This window comes from Ictidomys tridecemlineatus, chromosome 7 (genome assembly GCF_052094955.1).
Source record: "Ictidomys tridecemlineatus isolate mIctTri1 chromosome 7, mIctTri1.hap1, whole genome shotgun sequence".
NCBI classification, from domain to species: Eukaryota; Metazoa; Chordata; class Mammalia; order Rodentia; family Sciuridae; genus Ictidomys; species Ictidomys tridecemlineatus.
The window spans coordinates 144015370-144040756 of record NC_135483.1 but is presented as its reverse complement, the minus strand read 5'-3'; the positions used below and the strand labels follow the sequence as shown (position 1 = coordinate 144040756).

Below are 25387 nucleotides of genomic sequence, written 5' to 3'. Positions count from 1 at the left end.
TCCATTTGATCAGGTTAGCATTTATTGGTAGGAAGCATTAACATTTACAACTGGTCCTCGAGCAGGAACCCTGAGGGCCACAAACCAAAGCAGCCCACGTGAGCCCAGCCTTCCCAGAAAGAGTAACTGCTCCAAAACATTAAGAACAGACCCCCACCCACGCACCCGAGGCCCCGGGCTGCTTCCTAGGCCTCACTGGAAGTCTCAGCCCGCAGGGTCCCTGTTGAAAGTGGGCTTTCAAAACCCGGTGGGTGACCGAACCACTCAGGCTTAGGCCTGGGCGAGCAGCCAGGGTGTGCACAGTGTCTTCCTCTGCCTTCAGCTTCTCGGATTGGGGCGCGCTTGGTCCGGTTTGGCGAGGCTGCGGGAGCTAAACTACAGCACTTTTCAGAAACATGGGGCACATTAACACATTGAGAGGGCTCCTCAAGCCAGCGTGCACTCACAAAATATAGCATTTCCTAAGGAACCGATGAAGCAGGAAAGGGAGGGAGTGGAATAGATGAAACCCCAAAGCCACTTGGTTTCTCCAACACAGAAGCGAGCAAATACAGAGTTCCCCAAATACCTCACAGAGACCAACCACACAGTCAATTCTACCAAGAAAAAAAAAAAAAAAAGTCTGAGTCGCTGCAGAGTTTTTGGAAATCAAGCACCCACAAAGAAAAACTCCGTTGCCTTTGAGAGCTCCTGCCGGTACTGAGCTGGGTCAGTCTCCTTTGGGGCATTTCTCCTTGCTCATCTTTTTCATTTTCATTCTACGGTTCTGGAACCAGATTTTGACCTGTCTCTCTGTGAGGTTCAGAATCCTGGCCACCTCGTAGCGCCGGTCTCGGGTGAGGTACATGTTGAAGAGGAATTCCTTCTCTAGTTCAAGCGTCTGGTATTTGGTGTAGGGACAGCGCTTTTTCCGGGTGGAGCGAGCGTGGATCCAGTTCGCTGCGGGGTTGTCTACGAAGAGGGGGGTTTACAGAGGAGAGCGAGGGGCGGAGGGGAGGCAGGGAGAGACGACAGGGTGGGGAAGAGAGGTCGTTAAATTAATTTCACCAAGGATGGCCGCTTTTCACAACTTGGGGGGAATTATCATAAAAAGCCTTAATGCTCGCGCTGTTTACCGTACAAACCGCGCGCCCAGGGTAGGTGGTTATGGGAAGCTTTTTTATGGATGCGTGTTGCTCGCCTAGGCATGGGTAGGCGTCTAGACGTTTTTATAGGTTAGTAAAACTATCAGTTTTGCACATTCGAGCCTTACAGGTTTCAGCAATAAATCAGAGGGCAATTTCTTTTGCACTTACTTGGGTCAAGTTGCTGCTGCGGCGGCTGCGGATGCTGCTTCTCCTCCTCCTTCAGCGGGCAGCCCGGGCTCGGGTGATCACTGCAAGCCGAGGGCTCCGACGAGCCGCCTGCCCCGGGCCCCGACCGGATCCCCGCCCCGGGCCCAGTTCCCCCCGCCGCCGCTGCAGCCTTGTCCCTCAGGAACGAGTTGCACGAGAAATCGGTGCCGCCGCTCCCCTGGGACTCCCGGGCCGCAGAGCACTCAGTCCGTTTGGAGGAGGAGGACGAGGAAGTGGAGGAGGAGGAGGTGGAGGCTGCGACTGGGGCCGGGGCCGCTCCGGTTTCAGGCTTAATCCCGTAGTGGCGCCCGTTGGCTGGGCCACCGGGGCCAGGACTGGGACCAGGGCCCGGGGCGCCGCCTCCGCCACCGCCACCGCCACCACCACTGCCCGCGCCACCGGGGAAGCCGGGCAGTGGCTCCATCCAGGAGCGCACGTAGCGGCCAGGCTCGGAGGCGGCGGCAGCGGCGGCCAGGGGCGGCGGGGGCACGTACGGGTGATACAGGCCGCTCATCGCCGCCGCCGCCGGGGGCTGGGCGGGCACCGCGGACCACGAGGCAGAGAACACGGCCGATTTGGGGGCAAAACTACACGAGGCGAACTCGGCGGCAGACGCTGCCGGGCTGTCGGCCACACCTGCAGGCCGGCCCTGCGCGCCTGGCCCCGGTGGCCCGAAGCGTGCCGCGAACACCTCGTCGCCCTCATGGCCTATGAGGGAGTCCACGTAGTAGTTGCTGAGGGTGCCACTGGAGGACATTTTGAAGCGCCGTGCGCTCCCACCCAAGGTTACACTGCCCGCCGCCGAGCCGCTCCCCGCCGGCTCCGGAGCCGCCGACTAGTTCGCAGGCTGCAGCCTCCACCATTGGTCGCGCGGCCCACGTGATCATATTTACCAATACCGGGAGTAAATCAGTCCGCTAAACTGGGGGCTGCTGTGATTTAAAAAAAAAAATCATCATCAACATAAGCGCGATAATTAGAGTCCGTAGGCCCAGGTATATGAGCCCGCTCGGCGTGGCCCGGCCCGACCCGGCCCGGCCAGCCCGGCGGTGGCTGGGACCACAGGCCCATCAGCGGCCGGAGGAGGCGCTGGGGACTATTTGTTCATCTCCTCTTGCCACTCTGGGTCCTGCAGTGTCGACCGTGGCTCTGGCTCTCCAGCTCCTGGGCTCAGAGCCGCGGGTCGCGCGTCCACAGGCTCACCTAGCACTTAGCCAGAACCTTGAGCAGCCGGAGGCAGGCGGGCCTTTAAGGGCGGCCCCCTGGCGCCCAAGGGGAGTTTTCTCCCCTCGTTTCTCTCGCTACCTAAACCCACCCCTCCCCACACAGACACACACACACACACACACACACACACACACACACACACGCTCTCTCACAGCTTGTCGTGTTGTTTAAAACAGGTGGAAGACCTCTGTAATGATATTATGCCTTTCAATAAAAATTTTATGAGGTGTATTTGATTATAGATTAATGTGTCCCTAATAAAACGGACGGATGGAGCAGCTCGGAGCGCCCCCTCCCCCTACCACATTCACACACGCCCGCGCGCAGCCACACACAGCCTCGACGTGAGGCTAGGCACACGCCGAGGCCGGAGGGGAGAGTTGAGGCGGCCTGGCTCGTGGACAGGCCCAGCCAGGCTCGGCGTCGTCGGCGGTGGCCGTGTTGGGGATTTCTGTCAGCCCTCGGAAGGGCCAGCGAGCCGTGGAGTCTACCGCGCAAACAGTGTCGGTCAGGGTCCGTGTCTTCTCCCCGGCTGCTGGAGAGGCCCTGAAAGAAAACACGCCACAGAGGGAAGAACCCAAATGCCAATTTGGGCCGGTCCCCACCAGCTGCCCTGTCCCCGGCTTCAGTGAGGCCTGTGGGAACCGCGTCTCCCAGGTCAAGGCTGTTTTGCGCCTTTCTCACTAAGAGGCCTCCAAGTAGATTCCCGAAATATGTGGGGGAAAAAAAAATCCAAAGGGCCAGATCCTTGGGCCACTCCTTTCCCAATTCTTTTTCTTGCTTCCAGAGGTAAGGCTGGGCAGCCTTGAATCTGAGGGAGATGCCCATTGTCACTCCCAAATCCATGGTACAAAGCCTCTGAAGCCTGGCCGGTAGCCGAAACAAAAGCGGCCTGGGTGTCGCCGCCGGCCGGAGGGCATATTACTCGCTCTACAAGTTGCCCAGCACCTTTGAGGACTCCCAGCCCACCTCCAACCCCGGAAAGAAAGGGGGTAAATGGCTACTTGTGGTCTGATTGATTGCCTTTGCCAATGGCTTTCTGATTTTGTTTCAGAGGGAATGCCCTTTCCTGTAACATGGAAAGGTTTTCCTCCCTGACATGGCCCCCAATCAACAACTAATGGCGCTCCCCACATCGCTGGGAGAAATGGGGAAGTTAAAAGTACACTCCATCTTTTGCCCAACCAATGTAAATCCGGGACAAATCTATTCCAGTGTTCCCAATCTAGCATGGATGCAGATCCCTCCTCCTCCCATCCTTAGGAAATGATGCCTCTAAAGGATTCTGTCTGGGAGCTTGGGATGGTTCCTGGTCTGGGGGAGGAAGTTTAAAACTGAATAAATACTGAGTGTCCCAAAGCCTCCCTGGCTGAGGACTCTGAGTCTCAGAGCTCCTAAATAGATATTTCTTAAGGGGGAAAAAAGGACCTGTTTTCCGAAGCTCCATTAAGCTATTGGAGATCCTCTGAAATTGCAGCCAGTACCTGGAGCAACGAATTTTCTGTCAAATTTCCCCCATAATGTTTCTCCTCCCTTTTCCCTGGCAGGACTGGATAAATCTGGGTTCCATGATATGGATTCTGCAGATGCTAGTGGGAATTTCCCAAGCCATGCCTATAAAAGGAATATTGGACTTCATGGAAAGTCATGTTCACTTGCATATTCTTTCAGTCATTTTTTCTATACCTTCTTGCTTTTTATAGTAGTTCCAACTGCATTTTGTAATTAAATACTAAGAGATTTGACTAGAGAGAATCTTTTCATTTCTTCCTTTAAAATTTTTCATATGAGCCACTAAAAGGTAATGACTGAGCATAAAATCCTTCTACAAGGAAAGCAAAGCAAAGTGTGCTGGGAAAACTCACCCATCCTTTCCTTTCACTGGGGCCTGGCTGTCTTGCACTTGAGATAGGGGTGGGGTTGAGCAAAAGGGAGAAAATTGGATGCCATGCAATGCTAAGCTGTTGTTTGTCCTTGCTTCTGTAATGGAGGCCCGGTAGTTTCCAGGTGGACAAGACTAGTTTCAACCTAGCCCCTGAGGATGACTTCCCAGCCAGAAATCACCAAGATCTCCCTGAAAGCATTAAAAATAACACAACCAAAACCACAGAAAAAAAATCTCTCTCTCTCTCTCTCTCTCTCTCTCTCTCTCTCTCTCTCTCTCCTCACACACATGCACACACACACACACACACAGGGGCAGCTAAGAGGAAAAAGCAACTTGTGGCACAAGCTTACTTACTAGGCTCGGGCTAGAGGAAGCTCACACCCTTTGAGAGTGCAATTATATTCTATGGTTGGGGACTGGGAGAGGAGAAAGGACTCTCTTTTCTCATTTACGAAAAATGCAAACCCAGGCGATTATCACTCTTCTTCTCCCACCACTGTCCAATTCTAGCACCATCTCCTGCTCCCGTCACTTCCCCCACCCTACTGCCCCAAAAGCAGTTTAACCAGAAGAGAACCTCCCCAAAGGCTTTCATTTCCACCATAATATTTTTCCATTTCAGAAAGCAGAGGGAGCAAACTTGTTTCCAGAATTTATTGCATTATACATGCTACCAGAACATGCACAGAAAGGACAGGTTGCTGTTGTACTTCTACCAAACCACAGATGCACCACAAGGGAAAGGCTACAAGGCATAAGTTGTCAATATTCCATCTCACCAAGGACAACTGCTAAATTCATTTGTGAAAAGATACATTGTAATGTGCTTTTTAAGTCCCCTCCCCCCAAAGCTTGTGGGTTTTCTTAATCTTTTTTAAATATATATATATATGTGTGTAATTTAAAAAGTACTGGATGTTTTCAAAATGTCATTAGTTCATGATTAACCACACACAGAGAACTTTTGTGTTAGAAAAAAAAAACATGAAAAAGGTCACATTGCTGGATGGATGGATGGATGGATGGATGGTTAGATGGATGCTCTACAGTTCCAATAAGTTAAGACCCAAATGAAAATGTGCAGTAATAGTTACCCTGCATTATGATGAAAAAATAATAAATTACACGTGGTAAGTTTTTTTAATATATATATATATATATATATACTCAGGGATTACAGATCACTTGCAGCACGAACAGAATGACCCCAAAGTCACATTCTAGCAGGAAAACAAAACAAAACAAAAACAAAAAAACAAAGAGCAATGAAGGTTTTGTTTCCACCTTCCCAGTCCTCCAGCACTGGGCTCTGGAACGCGGTGCCCCTCTCTGATCCTGGCCTCCCACCGGCCTCCGACCTAAGAAAAGGTGAGGTTGGCGGTCAGTTCTCGGATCCGGTTCTCTCGGCTCATCTTCTTGAGTTTCATTCGGCGGTTTTGAAACCAAATCTTGACCTGCCTGTCGGTGAGGTTAACGCTCTTACTGATCTCTAGGCGGCGCTCGCGGGTGAGGTACATATTGAACAAGAACTCTTTTTCTAATTCCAGCGTTTGGTGCTTAGTGTAAGGGCACCTCTTCTTTCTGCCACTCTTTGCAGTAAGCCAATTGCTGGTTGGAGTATCAGACTTGATTTCCTCTAACAAAATTAAAGGGAGAAGAAAAAAATCAAGAAGTTTTTTTTTTTCTTTCTCTCAGTCTGTTCAAATATACCCTTGGCCATGACCTGCTGGCAGGCAGGCTGCTTTGGGCAACCCTGGTATTAAACATTACTCACAGAGATGGACCCTGGAAGGGATTTTAAATCCATGCCAAATTTCAAACTAAATGCCCAAAGTGACACAATGGGAAGATAGTCTGCATCAGTGGGGTCTCTCTCTCTCTTCCCCCTCCCTCTCCCACACATGCAAGCACAGGCACAACTTTCTGACTCAAACAAAACATTAGTATAAAAGTAAACTTTTCTGTATCTCCTAGTGACATTCTCAGTGGTCAGCTCATGACAAAGCAGGAATGGAAGAAGCCATAGCCTAGACAAACCTTCCAACTCCATTGCTTCTTCAGGTCCCCAGATCTGTTGCTTCTTCTCCTACCTACCCTAGGCAGGCAGGGAGCTCCATAGCCAGGTTTATAGGTGCCTAGTCTCTAAATATAAATGAGGAAGCAAGGATATCTTCTCTACTCTGCCTGAGTATTGTTGCATTTACCCCAGAATTTCCTGAATTCTCATGCCTTCTTGCTCCAACACAAAAGCATTCCCCCAGAAATGTAACCTGCATTGTGGCCCACCTCTGGGCACTGGGAGAGAGGCTCAGGGGATAGGGTTCCTTCTCAAAAACCCAGATCCCTGGTTCCTTGACCTAGTCCAACCCTAAGGCTGGCCCTGGAAGTGGGCAATACGGTTCTGTTCTCCCCCCATGTGCCTTTGCCCTCTTTGTAGATGGATTGCAAAGCCTGCGGCACTTTTCCCAGACAAAGCCAAGGTTATCCAGCCCGGCAAAGGCAGGAAGCCCTGATCCCCCACTCAAGCACAAGCAGTCCAGCCATCTCGTTACCCTAACAGACCCCAAGCTCGCAGGATGCGGGGTATATACACTTGAACACGAACACGGTGCCTTGGGCCACCTTAAAATAATCATTTGGGTGCAAGGCAAAACTGAGATTCCAAGTATGAGCTGGAGAAAAGAGGTACTGGGGCCCTGTTTACGAGCTGCAGGTCTCCTTTGCCTCTTTTGTTGCGTTTCAGGTCTAGCTAAGGAAAAATAAACCCGGCAAGCCTTTCCTCTGCCCAGGCGCCATCAGCGTGGGGCCAAGACCGGCGGGGAGGGCCAGGCAGCGGGAGAGAAGCAGGGACCATCTCAAAGCTGAGATCTCCCTTCTGCAAGCCGGGCGGGAGCAGCACCTGCAAGTCGGGCAACCGACTCCGCTGCCTGGGCTCCGCGCTGGGCACCCAAGCGCTCCCTCTCCGCTGGGTTTCCAGACTGCGCGCCCCGCTGGGGTGGCAACTCTGTTCATACCGACCTTTGCTTTCCTTCTCCTGCACTTCGGGACTGGACACGGAGACCTCAGCCAGGCAGCTCCTCTCTTCGGGAAGGCCGCCTTTGGCCTCAGGGCTCTCCACCTGGGAGACTTTGGTGGGCTCCTGGCCGCTCACGTTTTCATTCATCTTCTTTTCCATCTGCAGCTGGGCAGCGGAGAGCTGCGGCTTGGCCGCGCCACGAGGGTTGAGCTGGAGCATGACAGTGGAGCTGCCTTCGGGGCTGTTATTGTACTCTTGGGTTTTCCCGGTGGCGTAGGTCTGACTCAGTCTAAAATATCCAGGGACAGGAACCTCGGGGTTCTCAACGGGACAGGACTCGGGGACCAGCCTCTGGTACGAAGGGACCTCGGCAGAAATGAGTTTGTTGCGCTTATCAGAATACATGCAGCAATTGGATTCTTCTTTAATGTTGGTGGTGAAAGAGCAAGTGGGGACTTGCTGTGTAACAGGTTGCTCTATTCGACAAGATCTGTTCGGGTCTGTCCAACTGTCTACTTGAGGTATATAAGGATGCACATTCATACCCATATTTTGGTGGTTCACTTCTCTTTTGGCCAGAGACGGGAGCAGTCCACAGGTTTGCATTCCATAGGTCCCCATGTCTGCGCTAGGTGGTGGCATGTACATGCTGGCGCTGCTCGAATAAAAACTGTCACTCCTGCAGGCACTGATCAAGGAATCTACTAAAAAAGTATTAGCAGCAGGAGAGCTGTTGGGAAAGGACATTTTGGGGAGGAATTTGAAGAAGAGAGATTGTGTCCTTTGTAGGCTGACATCTCTAGGAAAACATTCCCCGTGTAATTGTGGATGCCTCTGCCGACCACATGACAACCAAGCCAATGAGATTTGAAAATGGCCTTGAGCCGCAGCCTCCTCGCAGGTCACGTGCTCCAGAGCCCGGCCGGCCGGCCGCGTAAGCACGGACAACAGCGACATCTACTACGCGCCTGCGATAGTGCGCGCTAGAGACGACTGGCCCAGAGCTCTCCGCCGCCCGCTCTCCTCCCCGCCTCCCCGCAGCTCGTTCCGTCTGCCTGCCCCACTCGCGTCCACCGCCTCGGCCACCGGGCTCCGCCGGCGGAAGGAAAGGCTCGGTCGGAAGGACCTCGGGGAGGACACGCGCGGGGAGGGAAGCTGGAGCTCTGTGGCGCCTGCACACCGAGGCATACTCCAGCGCACACACCCAGGCAGAAACGCGCCCAAAAGGGCCGGGTCCGGGGCAGACGGTTGGGGCCCGGCTGATTAATTTAGTGCCGGGCAACCCGGGAAGGTGAATCATATTACCCTGATCCTGAGACATCCCACTCCAGGGGTCCAAAGGAAAGATCCCGCGTGCAAAGGTGCGGCCAACGTGTCCCTGGAAGCGGAGGCGAAAAGGGCCGCGAGGGCCGCAAGGCCACGCAGCTGGCCGGCTCCGGAGCCCCAAGGATGAGCCCGGCCCAGCGTTGTCCTCTCCCTCGGCCTTCCCGCCCCAGCTCTGAGCCCCTCCGCGCCCCTGCGAGCTACTGGAGCCTTTGGTTCTCAGAGGAACCACACCCTGACCTTTGAAGGGCCGGGCCGCTGGGAGCTTTCAGCCTGAAGACAGTCCCTGGCCAGCCGTTCTCTATCGGGAAAGCGTCCCTCGGGCTCCCAGCGGGGGAACTAAACGGAGATTTCCTTCCTCACACACCCTGATAATAGAAGGCAGAGAGGAAGGGAGGGAGAAAGAAAATAATTTTCTAAAGGAAATAGGAAAACTCTGACCCTCAGACTCCAGAAGTTTTAGAAAACTGACTGGGCCAGGCATGAGAGAGAGAAATGCAAAGGTGTCATTTGGTTTTTCTGCAAAGAAAAATACGTTTTCCTTTTATGGATTTTGTAAAAGCATTGGTTTCTGACAAGCGCAAGGTACAAAAGGTTGTGGAATTTATTAATACATATTAAGAAGAATCAGGGCGATCAATAAAATTCTCATCTACATTCTTGAGCTACTTGGTAATTTTCTTGCTTCTGAAGGTTTTTAAAGAGTTATACCCGCTGTTGCCACACACGGGAAGATATTTTATTAACAAATCAATCGAGACTTTGTAAAGGATAAGATTAATAGTTAAGATTTAGCATAATGGCGTTCGCTTTATGAATTATTGAAAATTATACTATTGATTTTTCCCCTTCACTACTAACCAAGAAGGTCAATTTTTGTTTTAACACAAATCGTCAAATATTTAAAGCTATACTTTTGTGTCAAAAGTTGAGTTCTATAGTTTGGGACAATCCTTAAAATTATTTGACAAGATTTTGATTGGATAAGAGGGGGAACAGATGGGGGAATCTGTCCTCTGTTTCCTCTGGTGAGGGAAAGTTCTATAAAGAGGATATGGTCTGGAGTTGTGGTCTAGCTCATTAAAGAACAACCACCGACCACTACCAGCATGGAAATTCAGAGTTTTATGAGAAACTTGAACAACTTCCTCCCTCCTCTGGTTGCAGGCGGGTGAGCCGCCCAGCGGAAGCCCTGGCCTCGGACAGCAGCAGGGAGCTTTAACCTTGATTTCCAAAGACTTTCCTTAGGTGAGGGGCCCTTCCAGCACAAGGGAGTCATCCTTCCACCTTCCGGATCCCCTTCTGGGCAACCAAGAAAGTAAAGCGGCCCGGGGAGACTCTGATGACCATGAACCAGTTCTCTGTTCCCGAAGGCATCCGTGTTCTTTTCCCCACACTCACTCAGGCATGGGCTGGCCTTGGATTTCAGGCCCAGAGACTGAACTTGTGGGTAAATCGGGTTTCCGCCTCAGCAGAAAATTTCCTTGGGGTCCAATGCTCATTAAAGCACCTCTGCATCCTGGGGACCTAGTAGCCTGCCTGCTTCTTCACAAAAACCTTTTCCAACAAGCCCTTTGGCCCCCTCCCCAAAAGGAATTTCCCCTGGCCTGGTGAAAACAGGCATTGGACATTATTTTCGGCCTTGGGACCAATTCGCCTGTCCCCTCTCAGTGCCCTCGCCCAAACAATAACCCCTTTTAAAAAACTCCGCGGTGGCAATGAGACAGACCTTTTAAACCTTTACGCAGCTGTTCAAATACAACATCATTGTCAGGTTAAAAGCCTGGCGCCTCTAACTGCTCAGGCTGAAGCATCCTGGCTTAGGCGGAGGTTTAAACATTACCTTTCCACAGGGTGGGTATTTTTAAGTTTGGGGATGGGAGTTAAGGAAGGCAGAAGAAAAACAACTTTGGGCTCAAGCTTGCAAATATTCTGTTCAAAGATAACAGCAACTGATCAGCTCCCCAAAATTTCCTTTCTCACACTGTGGAGATCCTAATCTGAGCCACAGCTAACCATGCCCAGAGCTAAACAAAGTGCCCGCTAGCTATACTTGCTTTCGGCAGGCGCCCTGTCGCCAGCTTGGCGCTCCAACCTTGTGTTCCTTTGCATCTGGGCCAGGAGTGCTGCCCAGAATTCGGTAGCCCAATTTAACCTATCTCTACCAAGGCAAGACTGTTCAATCTAATCAGGAATTTTATGCCCATCAAATGCCTTTTCATAATCCTTATTTATACATGAAGAAAACATCCAGGCTAAAAACAAGCAATTGTTTTTTTGCAGAGCGGGTAGGTCTTCTATGAACCAGGACAGGCAAGAGCTGCCTTTTGCATTTGGGAGCCTTTTTGCTTTTAGCTCTCTGTGATTTCAAGCTCAAAGTCTCCCACATTGAATTCGATGTTAAGAAGTCTTCACTCACGGGGGGAGAAAAGTGTATATCAGAGTTTTAAATTTATTCTCACAAAATTCTGTTTTTTTTAAAAAAAATTTCAAATGTTTACCTTCAGACCCGTTCCTTGGGGCCAGAGGCCATTAATATTTTAGAGATTTTATCTTAAAAATCAAGAAAAACAATAATACGAGAGAATGATTTGGATGGAGGATAATAAAAAATGAACCTTAAGACTTAAAGGCTGAGATGAAGCAAATGGAATTAAAAGGCAGTGGCTTTAAAGGCAACCTTTATTTTGCTTAGAGCATTAATGTAGTTGCTGGTTTCGATCATATTTAGATCAGTTGGGACAGTTACCATTAATAATAAATCAATATTGCATCATAAAAGAGATGGATACTCATATTTGTATCAAAACACCCTTCTCCCTGGCACAGTTATTTCCAGGAAAAAAAAAATTAAAAGGGTCGCCTTAGCAAGAAATTAGCGTTTGGAAATTTTTTAAAAAGTGACTTGCATCTGCACTCTTCTGTCTCTGGAAAGAAGAGTGGAGCCCCTGAGCCTGAGAGAACCTGGGGGTTCTTAGAGTCGCCTAGAATTAGTCCTGAGCAGCCTCTAGGCAATGTCACTTTGGGGGACAGAGTGGATGGGGACATGTTAAAGGAGACCTCCCCAAGACAGCCCCTCCCGGTTGCACTGTGCACCACCTGGCTAAGGTGAAAAGAAATCCAGGGGGCAAATGGGGAGACTACCACTATGGCGATAAGGAGTCCACGGAGACGTGCAGAAGGGCCGCGGCCCTAGAGCCTCTTTCTGTACAGACACAAAAGACTCCTACTTCGCGCATTTTCCCTCCACTTAAGAATCTGCGTCTTTGGTGCTTCAGCATCTATGGCTACCCTCTGCGAGCCCCACACGTTCTGAAAGGTCGGGGGGAGGGGAAGGTCTTCAGTCTCCAGAGGTTCTGGTCGGACCCCCCCCCCATCTATGTCAGGCCTATGTTGGAAGCTGCCAGGAGGAAAGGAGCTACAGACAGCCCTGGTCGCTGGCGGCTGCCAGCCAAGGCCAAGGGGCCCCCTGCATAGCCAGATGCGCAATTGCTGGGGCCGCCTACCCAGGAACACAACGACATTTGGGGAGAGACTTCTCACCCCACGCAGACTGAAGCCCGGGTTAAGCACCAGAAAAGGTCGCTTCACAATAGCTAAGCTGGACCGGCGGCCAGACAGGCGGAGCCCGGGATACCCGCGGGGAACACCCACGCCTCTCCTTGGCGCCTTGCCGGGGAGTCATGGCGCCCCAGCCTCCCGGAAAGCCAATGCCAGCTCCCCTCCCGCAGGCGGGGGAGCGAGCGGACAGGCGGGTCCCAGAGTCTTAGGTCCAGTGCTTGGAAGGCGGGATGCAGAGGCTGCTGACAAGGAGGCCAGCGCTAATTCTCAGAACTGCAAGCTTTTCACAATGAACTTCTGATGGGAAAAGAGGGCAGCCATCCTCTCCTAGAGCTGCCCATGTCCTGTTGTCCTGTCCTCTCCCTTTTGGGGTTACAGACACTCCCCAATGTTAGGGGCTTTACTGGGTGGGGAGGGCACGCAGTGAATTCACTGCTTCTGAAAGCAATGCCAAAAACAAGCTTAACACCTCAAGGCCAGAGGGCTGCTTGGAAGGGTGGCTTAGGATCTGTCAAATGCAACACCCCGTTTGCCTCAAATACATTTCCGTCCCACAACGCCTTCAAGTATAAACATTTCCCCCCAGAGAGCCCGCTGCTTCCTGCAGCCTCATCAGCCCAGCTCGGCACCCGCACTCCAACTCATAGCCCTGCCTGCGCCTCCCCGGTCGCCTGGAAGAACCCTGTGCCGGGCATGACTCGAGGCTCCCTAACCCAGAACGACATCCTTGTCCCTCAATGCGTCTCATTTTTTCCCCCTGCATATACACTCAGCTAAATTACCAAAGCCTGAATGTGTCTTAAACAAAACCCCTTTAATCATCCCAGAGATCTGAGGGCTCACAAGACCGCATGTGGTTTTGGAGAGCCGGGAAGAAGGATTCTACCCCGGGACATCACTCTCCACACTCAAACCAACAAGAAAAATTATTTTTGCTAACTTAATAAACTCTCAGTGGTTATGACATATTTCAAAATACCTAATTTATCTGTTAAAAAATCTCGACACCATCAGATTATACCAAGGTATCATTTGCAACAGCTTTATCTTCAAGGAGACAACGATTAAGCAATCTCCTGTTGCAGGAATGTAGTTGCTCCCTTTGTTCCGTCTCCATACAACTTCTCACACTTAGGAGCTGCTTAGTACAAACAGCAAAACACCTTAGCTGCCGCCTGTTTCTAACGGGCCGAGATTGCTTATTAGAATCCAGTATTGGAAAGATAAGGTACCGCAGCCTCTCCGCCAAACGCGGCTTCTGGAACGTGAGCGCGCCCTCGTGTGGCTGTCCAGGCCCCTGCAAAGGCGAAATGGTACCTCTCGGTTCGGTTTACCTATGGTGGCTGGCGCACAAACTTGCTACATTTAGATGCAGTTAAAAAAAAAAAAACAGACGGAGAGAGAAAAATAAACTAATGTTAAGCTCCTAAGAAGATCATACTAATAAGGCATTCAGATTTTAACTGATACCCAGAATTTCAAACAAAGGAATCCCCTTCCCAACGAAATCATTTGTTCGCCTTGTTTCTATTACATCTTTCACCAAAGGCTGAGAGAGGCTTTTAAAGACCATACAAATATATTTTCTTTTGTTCCATAGCTTAGAAAGTGCCATAATTTATTTGATGGGTGGCAAATTGCTTTCAAATATAACAAAGGTGTAAGTCTGAACAGAACTTACTTTTTCAAATGCCTGCTTTTAATACTGCAGTTCTTCATTAGAGCAAAGGGAAACATTTCTTAAGACCCCCCCACATCTCCAGCACATCCTAGATGTAGTGAAAGCTAATAAGCATTTTAGTCTACCAGTATTTTCAAAAAAGAAGTCAATAGCTACTGAATCGCTCAAATATTTGAAGGGAAATTAAGGTTATTGATCCTGAAATTAGAAATTTTCTTAGATTTATGGGGAGCACCCAGTAGGATTCTGTGTGGTCATAAATGTGTGCATGGGTCTGTATGTGTGAGCATGTATGTATGAGAGTGGGTGGCAGTTGAAAATCACAGAAGAACCTTAAGGCGCCTAATTATTCAGAGAGGTTAAAGGTGATGACCTTGACATTTTGGAAGTTCAAAGGCATACACTTATGCACTTATGTTTTTCCTTTTCCCCCAAGAGCCTTAGCAATTAAATATTACTGCATGTAAAATGCATACTGCCTCAGAAGATGCATGAGGTGCTGTGCATCTTATGGATTTATATTTTGAGTTTGGGCTTATGAGAGGTTAAGAGTCATAAGATTCAGTTCACTCTTTTCAGAGAAAGAGAAGCTTTTCTCACTTCTCCAGTTTATTGCACATTGCGGAAATCTCTTTTGGGCCCACCAGAAGGTGTATAATATAACCCAATTAAGCTGTTTAGAACTTTGGCTTTTATGGTGTTGTCTAGACAGTTCAAGGTTTTGTAAACAGCCTGGCCTGGCCCTGCAACATAAAGTGCAGTGCAGCCCTCACCACATTCTTTAACTTAAAGCGATAAATGCAGGAAGAAGCAGGTCTGCAGACCTTGGCCCTCATCCAATGAGGGGGGCTTACATTCCCTGGTACAGGCCCACTATGACACTAGCAAGGACCCCAAACCCTTTCCACTCACTAAACCTCATTTTAGCATCCCTCCACTTACATATTAACAAGGAGGGTTCTAATTTTGGTTTCTTCTTTTAAGGAACCCTGGCTCCTTGTCACCTTGTTAAGAGATAATTTGGATTTTCTAATCAGTTTTAAATTTTTGTTTGTCTTTTCAGAAATTCCAAGTTCAGTAGACTAGAAGTGGGGGTGGGGATTCACTTCTTAGGTTCCTTCTGCTCCAGCCTCACTGCCTAAAGAGGACAGCACCAGCATGGCTGGGTCACATCTTTGTAGAAATTCATCACTAACATGATTTTTAAAAACAGTGTTCCCAGAGATGGGAGGGAACAACTCCTATTTTTAGAGACTAAAAAAGTATTTCACTCGATTTTCAGAGAAGGGTTCTGGCCACTAAAATATCCTAATCAGTCACTAAACTTCTTCGAAGAGGAAAATTCATACAGTGTATTGAAGCTGTGACCTCAATTTTACTAGAAACCATTTATTCACACACAAAAAGACAGTGACTCATGCCTTGATATGACAGACCAAAGGTACAGTTCCCAGAGTTTAAATAATCTGCGTTCAGGGAGGGGGAAGGAAGGGATATCTTAATCTCAGAACAAAACGCCAGCGCCTTCTAAGCCCTGTGGCCTAACTCCCTACAGATCCCGCTGGGTCCCCGCGAGGACTCTGAGAGGGGGAGGGGGAACGACAGCACATTGGCGGTAAAATTGTAAAGGGACGTTTGCATTTACCATTTTCCCCTTATTAGGATCCGCTCGGCCAAGTCCCCGGTCCGCAGGCTGCAGTGGTCGCTGGGAGGTCTTGAGTTGACCGTGGGAAGTAATCGTGAAGTTCCACAGAGAAGAGGCGTCATTAAACCCAAGGACATAGGGCCTGCGGAGGGCAGGCTGGTGGGGAGGAGGGTGGGTCAGTGGGGCTCTGGGGAGGGGGCGCTTCCTGCAGCTTTCAAAATAAGGGGTTTCCAGTGAAATACTGCAGACGGTCTCTGTTCAGTTTCTTTTCTTTCATCCTGCGATTCTGGAACCAGATTTTGACTTGCCGGTCAGTGAGGTTGAGCATCCGAGAGAGTTGGAGTCTTTTCTCTTTGTTTATATATACGTTAAAGAAAAACTCGCGTTCCAGTTCGCGGATCTGGTACTTGGTGTAGGGACAGCGCTTTTTCCGGGACCTCTGGGGGGCCACTGCAAGGGAAAGAGATCAAGGGGTGAGAAAGGCCGCTGTCTGCCGAGGGGGACCCCGCCCGCCCGCCACTGAGCTAGGGCCAGGCCCTGGCCCCGTTAGGGACGTCCCCTACAGTCGCTGAAAGGCCCTGCCTGAGTCGTGGGGGATGATATATGGGCGGGCACAGGAGAGTGCAGGCGTGGACCTATGTTCACACCCGGACGGACACACACACACACACACACACACACACACACACACTCTCTCTCTCTCTCTCTCTCTCTCTCTCTCTCTCTCACACACACACACACACACACACACACACACACACACACAACCAGCCTGGCACGGATATAGGAAAGAGGAGGGCGAGTCAGGCTTTTAACTGGAACCCAAGAGAAGAGAGACACGAGTGCGCCCCGCGGGGGCATCTGCTCCATTCCAGCGGTGCGCGTCAGCCAGCGGCTTGGATAAAGTCCAGTGCAAGGATCACCCACCCCTCCTCCCTTAAAAGCCGGAGGCTGCCGTGTCCACACTCAACAACTGGCTCAAAATCTCCCTCCCTCCCTCCATGGTCTTCAGCACCCCCTCACTAAAACAGAGGGAAAGCTCTCTACTGCGATTAATGTCCTCCTCGAAGTCTACCTTAAGCCCACCTAAATTGGTTTCCTATCATAAACACGCTTTACAACGACCCGGGAAATCTTATAGGATGTATAAACCCCTTCGAATGCTTATAAAGTAGCACATAAAACGGCGCAAGCAGAGGGAGGCCCCCGCCGCCGCCCCCCCGCGCCCACGGCCCCCGGGCTCAGCCCCTCGCCCTGCATCCAGTTGCCTACCTGCGCCGCCGCTCTTCTCGGCCCCCGCCTCCCCCGGGGGGCCCTCGCCATCTCCGCTGCCACCTTCCGCTGCCCCCTTGGGCTCCGAGCCCGGGGTCGCCTTGGCGCAGGGACTGCCCCCGCCGCTACCAGTCCCGGTCTTGGGGTCACCCTTGTCAGAAGCACCCTCGGGTTGTGGCGGCGCGGGCGGTGGCGCGGGCTGCGGTCCGGCGAATGGGGGCCCGGGAGCCGCTTCATAGAACTGATCGAAACCCTGCGGCAGGATGCCATTGCGGCCCACCGCGCTGTAGAAGTTGGAGGCGGCGCCCGCGGGGCCGTGTGGTGGCCCGGGCGCCGCGCACACCGGCTCTGGCGCCTTGAAGAGTACGTCTGGCCGGCGACCCGCCGGCGGGAGCAACTCGCGCTGCATGGCCGCCTCCTCGGCCGCCGCCGCCGCCGCCGCTGCAGCCGCCGCCGCCGCGTAGTAGGGAGCGTAGCCCCCAGCGGTGCCGCCGCCCCCGCCAGGGCCACCCCCGCCGCCACCGCCCCCCGCGCCGCCGCCGCCACCGCCGCCGCCACGGTATGGCCACTTGGCGCGCTCCAGGCCGTAGTCGCGGAAAGCCACTTCACGCACGGGCTGGACGTGCGGCGCCAGGTTGGAAGAGTAAGGGAAAGTCATCTGGCAGGACGACGGTTGTGAAAGGAACGACGGCTTGCTAGCGAAGTCCGACGGGGCCACATAGTAGGCGCAGCCCGGCAGGTACATGCTGGCTGCGCTCGGGCCGCACTCGTCAAAGTCGTTCATGGCTCCGTGGCGTGCACGCCGGCAAGCCCCGGGCCGCTCCCCGCGCCGCCAACCTGAGCCATCGATTGCACAAGAGGCTTGGGCCAGGATCAACTAAGCAAAAATCCCCACCGGGCGCTGACGTGCAATTCATCTTGATTGATTCTGGTGGTAATTATGTCACGTGACGCCATGGAGAGAAATGTCCTTATATCTATATCAGTGCTCGCCAACACGCCCCGGGACGGCTCCTGGCGCCGAGACGCGCGCACGCTGGGGGCGGATCGGCCTCCTTCTCCCGCCAGCTCTCCCCAGGCGCCCCCTGACCAGGCTGTGCTGCAGGCCGGTCACCTGCGCGTCGCCGGCGGCTGCCACCGCTGGGCGCATCTGCCACCGCCCGAATGGGCCGCCCGCCCGCATTCGCCCGCCCGCGCGGCTTTAAGTACGCGGACCTAGGCCGGCGGGGAGGCGGAGGGAGGGGGAAGAAGGGGGAGGAAGGGGGAAGGGAGAGAAGCGGTAAGCGAAGGGGGGAGCCCCTGCCCTGGCACAGGGGACTAGGTATGAGGGTGTGAGGTTCCCACTTCCACCCCCTTTCCTGCAGCCGTTCCCTCCCCCGCGATGCCGCCACCCTCTGCAGCTCACCCGCCTGGGAGCTTGTTGCTTCTTGTTCTAGGGGTGTAATTGCGCCACTCTCCAGGGATCAGGGAACCCTGATTTACATATTTCTCTGCCCAGAGCATTCACCTCGGAGTAACTTGGCTCTCTCCGGTTCTGACCCAGGGGGCGCGAGAGCTGGCCTCAGAAAAACCCACGCCAAACGCCTCCCAGGCTCTGGTCCAGGCCAGGACCTCGGTGCCCATTAGATCCTCTCTCCTCCTTTCTGGTTTCCCTCCTCTTGTTGTCTCCCTCCTTCTTTTCTTTACTCTTCTCCCTTTTCTCTATCCAGTCCTCTCTCTTTTCAATCTCTATTTCTTTTTCCCTTCTTCCTTTTCTTTCCCCTATCTTCTTCGGTCCTCTCATCCTCCCTCCTTTTCTCTAAACTGTGTCACTGTCTCTTTCTCCCTGTCGCTTGTCTTCTCTCTCAGTACTAACGGGAGGAGGGAGCTCAGCCAGCAGAAACACCCCAAAGCCGTGGCTTCCCTAAAAGCTGGGAGGGGGATTGTCTTATGAACAAAAGAATCTGGTGTCCTACCTTCACTGTACCTGGCCTTCAGCTCACCCACCAGGAGAGAGAAACACCCAGGTGCTTCAGGCCCTCCTTACCCCCACTGATTTGAGGCCTGGCCTGGGTCCAGTCTGCCGAACACCCAAACCCTTCACTGCTGTGAGAGCCCTGCCAAGCAAGGCCTGCTCATCCACAGGGCTCTCCCTGAACCTCCTTTTGCCCTTTGGTTGGCATGGCCACTGCAGCCTACCGGGACATCTGTTGGCTCTCCAAGGGTCTCACTATCGCCTGCCTCGAACTAAAACCCCTCTGTACCACCTGGCGCTAAGGCAGATTCTTCAGCACTTCCCATACATCCACTCGACCCAAGCCTTCAATTTCCTCTGGCTTCAGCAACCCTCTCCTAGCTCTGGGTTCCAGGCAGGCAAGGCCTGGGTTCCCACATCCCACCCGGGCTTTTCAAAGGTAAACCAGTCTCTACTCAAACCCGAAGCCCAGAACCAGGGCAGGAGACTGATTCCATCCCCAGGATTTCTCTGTTCAAGCAACACAGCACTGAGGCCTGGGCCTCAGCCCTATGTCCAGAGCAGGCGGTGCTGGCTGTGATGCTGGTTTCTTCCCCGCCCGGGCTGCTGAAGTGCTGGTGCTGTGCTCTCTGTCCACCGTGCCGACAGAGAAAAGGCGGGTGGTCTGAGCTAATATCTATTTTCTGGCTGATGTACCCCCCCTTCCTCTTTTTCTCCTCCCTCCTTTTCTCCTTCCTCTTATTCCTCCGCCCCTTCCACATCTGCTTCCCTCCCCCAACACTGCGCAAACAGGTCAGTGGCTACTGGAGGGCATCAAGCCTTTCCCCACCTAGAACTGTCCATTCTGTGCCCCCTCCCGGCAGCTGGCACCCCAGCCCAGATTTCAGCTTGCACCCTTCGCCCCAGCCCAGATCCCGGCACACTTATCTGCTTCTCTATCTCCATCCCAGCCCCAAGGCTCTCCCTTTCTGGCTCCTGGTCGACGCCCCTGAATCTCTCTTCTAAAATGGCTCCCCGGACACTGCACACTGGCCCTACGGATCGGATTGTTCAGGACCCAGGGCAGTGGCGGGGCCCCCCAGTATGGTCTTCGAGTGTCGGGGAGGAATGCAAAAAATCCTCACACCTTCTTTCCTCACCGCACGGAGTGGGGCTCAGGCAGTCCGCCGCCCCCCAAATGAAGCCTGCTGGTCGCCGAAAAGGGAAATGGAGAGGACGAACCATTCAAGTTCAACGACATGGCGACGGCGGCTCCGGCGGGAGCCGCGCTTTGGCAGCAAAGGGTGCGCCATCTGCAGAGGCGCCGAGGTGCATAGGGGAAGGGGGCAATGGGCCCCCTTGGCGCATTAGCACAGACACTCGCCCCCCCCCCTTACCCAACCCAGGGCATTCGTTCTGGGCCCAACCCGATTCGCTCTTGGCCCCAGCTGCCTGCTCTATCCTTACCTCCCCCCCCCAAAAAAAGCAAGGAAAACCACAGCCTCTGGACCCGCGCGTTCCCCGCTCTCTCGAGAACCTACCGTGAAGACCCGGGTGCTGTGGCCTTGTCCTTGCCTATGCGGCCCCACCCGAAACGCAGAGAACACACCAGGCCTTCGGGGCGCAGCGAGCAGCTCTACAAACGATAGCTTTCCGCGCAGCGCCGAGACGCGATGCGGTAATTTTGAGCCACCCAAGATAAGACACTAACTTGACCTTAACTTTGTCAGGGCGCCCCTGGTATCTGGAGAACGTGAACAGACACTGTCTGGCAGCCCTCGTAAAAGCTGACTGGGGAAGGGATTCTGAGTCATTTCATTTATTGCCACTACAGTTCTGCAAGAAAGCTTTTCCTCCCTGCCAAACTTTAATTATTTATGCTCTTTTAGGAAACGAAAGAAGGGAAAAGCAGGGAAAAACACCCAGAGCCAGTCCCTTCCCTGCAGAGCCTTAGAAGAGGACTCCTGAAGTCGAGGGATTAGAGAACAAAAATGTGGGGAGATCACCTTTGTCCAGGGACTGTCGGTCAGGCGCCTTGCCCCCACCACCACCGCTGGGGGAGGAGGGGGTGGATGCAGCTGGTAGAGGCCAGTGATGGGGCACACATACACCTCCCTCCTTCACCAGAAGACATGAATATTTACAATGATTCTGGATTTCTCCTCCACCGGCCCGCATCCCGGAAGCCTCCCCAGCCGCCTCCCTTGGGGAGAACCCCCAGGACTTAAAAAGCTTCCGTGGTCGACCCTCTGAGCTAGAAGCCGATTGAATACCAGAATAAACAGTCTCCCCCACTCCCCGCCTCGTTTTTAAAAACCTTTTTTCTTAGTCAAGAGGCCCAGTGGACTGCAGCATTTTGGAGGACACATTTATCTTTCTACGAGGGATTGTTGAGCACTCGTTTCAGCATCATTTCTCTCTGGCATTTATTTCTTACAAATTTCCTCGTGATTCCAAATCTCTGCTGGGACTTCAGCTAGGGAAGGAAACACCGTGGTATTTGTATTTGTGTGGATCAGCCAAAGGGATACATATGGAAAACACCGCTGAACCAACAGATAAGATTTTACACTTAGAATAATTTCTCTGTGGGAGTGGTCTTCATGAATATGAACCCCATCCCAGACTAAAGGGAAAGAACATGGAGATTTAATAGTATGTATTTTTAGAGAAACAACCTACATATGTTGTCTTAGAGCCTGGATCTGAATAAGTCTGGTTTCTTCTTCCTTTCCCCAGCCCTCTGGACCCGAGGTCTCAGTGTGGCTTCCGCCTTTGTTCAGTTGTTTTCAAGAAGGCAAACCTTTGAATACAGACTGAGACTGAGACCAAGCTCTGGAAACCACCACCTCCCAGTGCACAGCCAGGTGGGGAAGGCTTCGGCACTTCGTGTTTTTCCCCCCATTGTGTATACATAATTTTAAAAAACACCAATTAAGATATTGTTTAAGATAAATAAAATTTGCTCCAAAGAAGAGGAGTTACAATGTAGAATACTCAGTATTAGGAATTTATCTATTTTACTAATTATCTGAGAGCCAGTTAGGAGTTGGGGGTTTGCCAGGGAGTACCAAGCAGGTTCTGGTTTTACAGGACTGAATTAGAGGCTGCAAAAGCATGGGGAGCGGGTCTTGAAGCTGCGTTTCCCCAGGGCCCACAGGGATCCTGGCAAAGGTCCTTTCAGGTATCTTCAGCAGGCGTAGCCTCTTCCAGAGAAGCCTGACTAAAACTTGGCAGAAAGATGTTTTGTTTTGAAATATGAGGAACCTCAAATTTTGGCACCCCACCTCTTAATAGCAAGATTCAACATTGAGAATTTAGGTAAAATATAGAAACCTCAACACACAACAAGCTGAGTCCCCTTGGTATTGAAGATACACTCAAATCTGTCCAAGGTCGCCTTCCCCCCTTTGGATATTTTATACATATTCTGTTCATGGGCTTTTATAAATCATTCCTGAATGCCTCAGAAGCCCTTTTCCCATTTAATGAACAGTCAACACCTGAGGTAAAACCACAACCAGTGGGGAAAAACGAATTTGGTGGCTTGGAAAACATTAGAAGGGAATCCAAAGCATTTTCAAAAATCAACATCAGCCCCTTAACAGTTTGGCTGGGGCCTGAAAATTTATTTCCACTCAAAAACATTTCTGTGTCTAATATATACAAGAAATTTTTTCGACAAAATCAAAACAAAATTTCATGACAACTATTAGCACAGAAAATGAAATAGTCTAAACATCAAGCCTCCCTGTAAGATGCCCTCCCCAGGTACAGGCCCTGGTCCTCTGCTGAAAAGAAATCACAGGGACTATGGGAAGGAATCATGAACCCTTGGCCTATCCTGCATCTTGCTAGGAGTTGGGAGGGTGCTACATCTCAGAAAGAGAAAAGTCAGGGACCATAGTAGTTTGGGAAGGGGGAGGCTTGGGTACATTAGAATAAGGTTGGAAGAATAAGGTTACAAGCCCTAGCACACCCCGAACAACACTGTCTGGGATTCAGGAACCCTGGCATCCACAAGACAAACCTGGTAGGGCCCAGGGCTTCAAAGGCTTCAAGCAGGGCAGGCTGTATATGTCTTAGAAGGGACATAGTACAAGGGCCTTTGATGGAGTTGGTGGGTGATGGAGAGGGTAAGAGAGGAACTTCTGGTCCTCTCTGTTCTTCAAGAGCAGCAACCAGGGACTGAGAATCTCAGAGGTCTTCTTCCCATCCCTTAACTTTTGAGGAGGAGTTTTTACCTCTCCTTGTGGTAACACACTAAGGTACTTCAAGAAAGACACTTAGACATCTTTTCCACCTCAAGAGGAAAGCCTTATTTACAGTCTGAGTGTAGGACCCCTCTTCCTCTTGTTTAATCCCTTCTCTTCCCCATGGATATCTTTCTCTCCTACCTGTGCATCAAGCCTCAAAGCAGACCAGCAGCTCCCCTAAGCAGAGCTCAGCTCTGGGGGTCCAAGTTATAGGGTGCATGGGCCTGGTTTAGCTATATGTGAAGAGTGGGAGAAGTAGCGGAATTTTGCTCATCTTGTTAGGAGAATGCAGTTTGCTCTGAAGTCTCAGCCTCTCTTCCTTCCCATGTCTGGGAAGGAAGTCTCTAGCCCATTCTACCCAGCTGGAGGGCCCTGTCCAGTCTGCATTCTGAGAGGTCGCTCAGTTTGTCTGGCCACCCAGTCCTTCTCCTCCCACCACCCAAGTCTGAATGTCTAGGGCAACTTTTGTCCTCCCAAATCAGCCAAGGCAGATGGGAGGAGGAAACTGGCCCTCTCCTTCCTCTAGAATCCAGATCTTGGCTTTGCCACAAAGGACTTCAGTTGCAAAGGTGTATCCACAGCCCTTTCCATTGTGGCTGGATCCTGAGGTATTCCTATGTTCACTTCCATCCATCAAGCTAGGCGTCTGCTAAATGCAGAAAAGGTTGGATAAGAGGGGAGAAAGGAGAACTAACTAACAGAAAATCCAAGTCCAAGGGTTCAAGAGTGAGTCCTCATGGCAAATGACCCAGACAAGAGCAAGTACAGGTGACTCCAGGCGTCATATGGAAACCTTAAAGTTAAGGGTGCATTGCAACATCCAAAGGCCCCAGGAGCTTATCAGAGAGAGGAGAAAGCAAAAAGGCCCAACTGGCTTCATCTCCAAATCTCCTACTGTCCTCTGGGGCTGTAGATTGAGCAGGAGAGTACCCGGGATCAGTAGGAGTAGGAGCCAGAGGAAAAGCCTCAGCCCCCAGCACCTCCCCCGCACGCAAGCCAGGCCTCGGTCCAAAAGGGCAGGCCTGGCTCCTCAGCCCGCCACACTAGCGGCTAATAGAGCGCCAGCGCCTGCTCACGCAGCACCACGCGCTTCTTCTTCATACGCCGGTTCTGGAACCAAATTTTGACCTGCTGGTCGCTGAGGTTCAGCCTGTTGGACAATTCCTTGCGCTTCTGTCGGTTGATGAATTCGTTGACAAGGAATTCGTTCTCCAGCTCCGCAATCTGCTGCTTTGTGTAGGGTTTCCGCTTCTTGCGGGCCCTCCCAGGGGCCGACCCCCACGGCAGGCCTGCAACACAGCCCCAACCTAAGTCAGCTCTGCCGGCTCCCAGTCGATCGCCCGCCCTCGGCGGTTCCCCTCCCCCTACAACTCCTCCCTGCATCCCACCTCCCATCCCGGCCCAAACCGGCCCAGGGAGTATGGGCACCGTTTACCGTCGGGCAGCGAAGGTCGCAGGCAAGAGGCGACGCCCGCCGCCTGCATTGTCATGTTCAAGTTGAGCGGGCTCTTGGTGTCCTCCTTGAAGCTGGCGGCGCAGGGGGCACCCTGGAGCAGGGTCGCTGAGCCTGGAGCCACACGGCTCATACCCGCGTAGTCGTACTTGGCTGCTTTGAGAGCAGCTGCTGCAGGGGCCAGGCTAGACTCAGGGACGAAGGGCTGCCGCGTTCGGCCGCGCTCCTCTGGCCCAGAGGCCGCATCCGGGGCATAGAATTTGACTTGCTCTTCGGGTCCATCCTTGGCCCCCGGGGGCTGTAAGCCAAGAGGCCCAGAGCCAGCCAGGTAGGGCTGCGAGAAGCCGCCAAAGGCAGTAGCGCTGGCAGGCTGCGCCGGAGTGCAAGAAGCAGGCGTGGCGGCCCAGGGCAGCGCGCCGCGCGGGTATGAGATGGGGGGAAGCGCGGCCAACTGGCCGCCATTCGGCCGCAGGTTGGAAAAGTAGAAAGAGTCGGGCGACTGCAGATTCAGAAGCGAACCCACATAGCCCGCTCTGTAGAGACTGCGCTCACACATCTCCAACAAAGGGCTTCGGCTGCGTTCGCCACAGTATTTAGTTACAACCGGGAATAAGAGGACAGGCTCAGACGATTGGACGAAACTTTGCCTGCAGGTTCTTCAAAGTCGGTCATTTCAGCACCGCCTACATCCCCCGACCCGTTTTCCCCCCCTTCAGGGTATTATGATAACACCAGTAATGTTCGATGGCGAAGGACGAGGCTGCGGGCAGAGCCAAATCATGTTGAGCAAGGCGAAGC

At 52.3% G+C, this 25387-nt stretch overlaps 4 protein-coding genes across 4 annotated transcripts; all 4 read right to left on the bottom strand.

The window, feature by feature from the left end:
* On the bottom strand, nt 1-2567 carry Hoxd9 (homeobox D9). The gene is made up of 2 exons (XM_005324630.3): nt 1296-2567; nt 1-951 (listed from the first exon to the last, which is right to left on the bottom strand). Exons 1-2 carry the CDS (start codon nt 2089-2091, stop codon nt 710-712), a joined length of 1038 nt encoding a protein of 345 aa, XP_005324687.2. The 5' UTR covers nt 2092-2567; the 3' UTR covers nt 1-709.
* Nucleotides 2449-19592, bottom strand: Hoxd11 (homeobox D11). Its single transcript, XM_078017633.1, has 3 exons — nt 16948-19592; nt 15676-16125; nt 2449-3107 (listed from the first exon to the last, which is right to left on the bottom strand). The coding sequence occupies exons 1-2, from the start codon at nt 17729-17731 to the stop codon at nt 15890-15892; spliced, it is 1020 nt and encodes a 339-aa protein (XP_077873759.1). The 5' UTR covers nt 17732-19592; the 3' UTR covers nt 2449-3107; nt 15676-15889.
* On the bottom strand, nt 5090-8973 carry Hoxd10 (homeobox D10). Its single transcript, XM_005324629.5, has 2 exons — nt 7468-8973; nt 5090-6085 (listed from the first exon to the last, which is right to left on the bottom strand). Exons 1-2 carry the CDS (start codon nt 8420-8422, stop codon nt 5808-5810), a joined length of 1233 nt encoding a protein of 410 aa, XP_005324686.4. The 5' UTR covers nt 8423-8973; the 3' UTR covers nt 5090-5807.
* A 4594-nt stretch (nt 19593-24186) lies between the features above and the next one.
* Hoxd12 (homeobox D12) lies at nt 24187-25145 on the bottom strand. The gene is made up of 2 exons (XM_005324628.3): nt 24572-25145; nt 24187-24425 (listed from the first exon to the last, which is right to left on the bottom strand). Exons 1-2 carry the CDS (start codon nt 25143-25145, stop codon nt 24187-24189), a joined length of 813 nt encoding a protein of 270 aa, XP_005324685.2.
* Nucleotides 25146-25387: the final 242 nt, after the last annotated feature.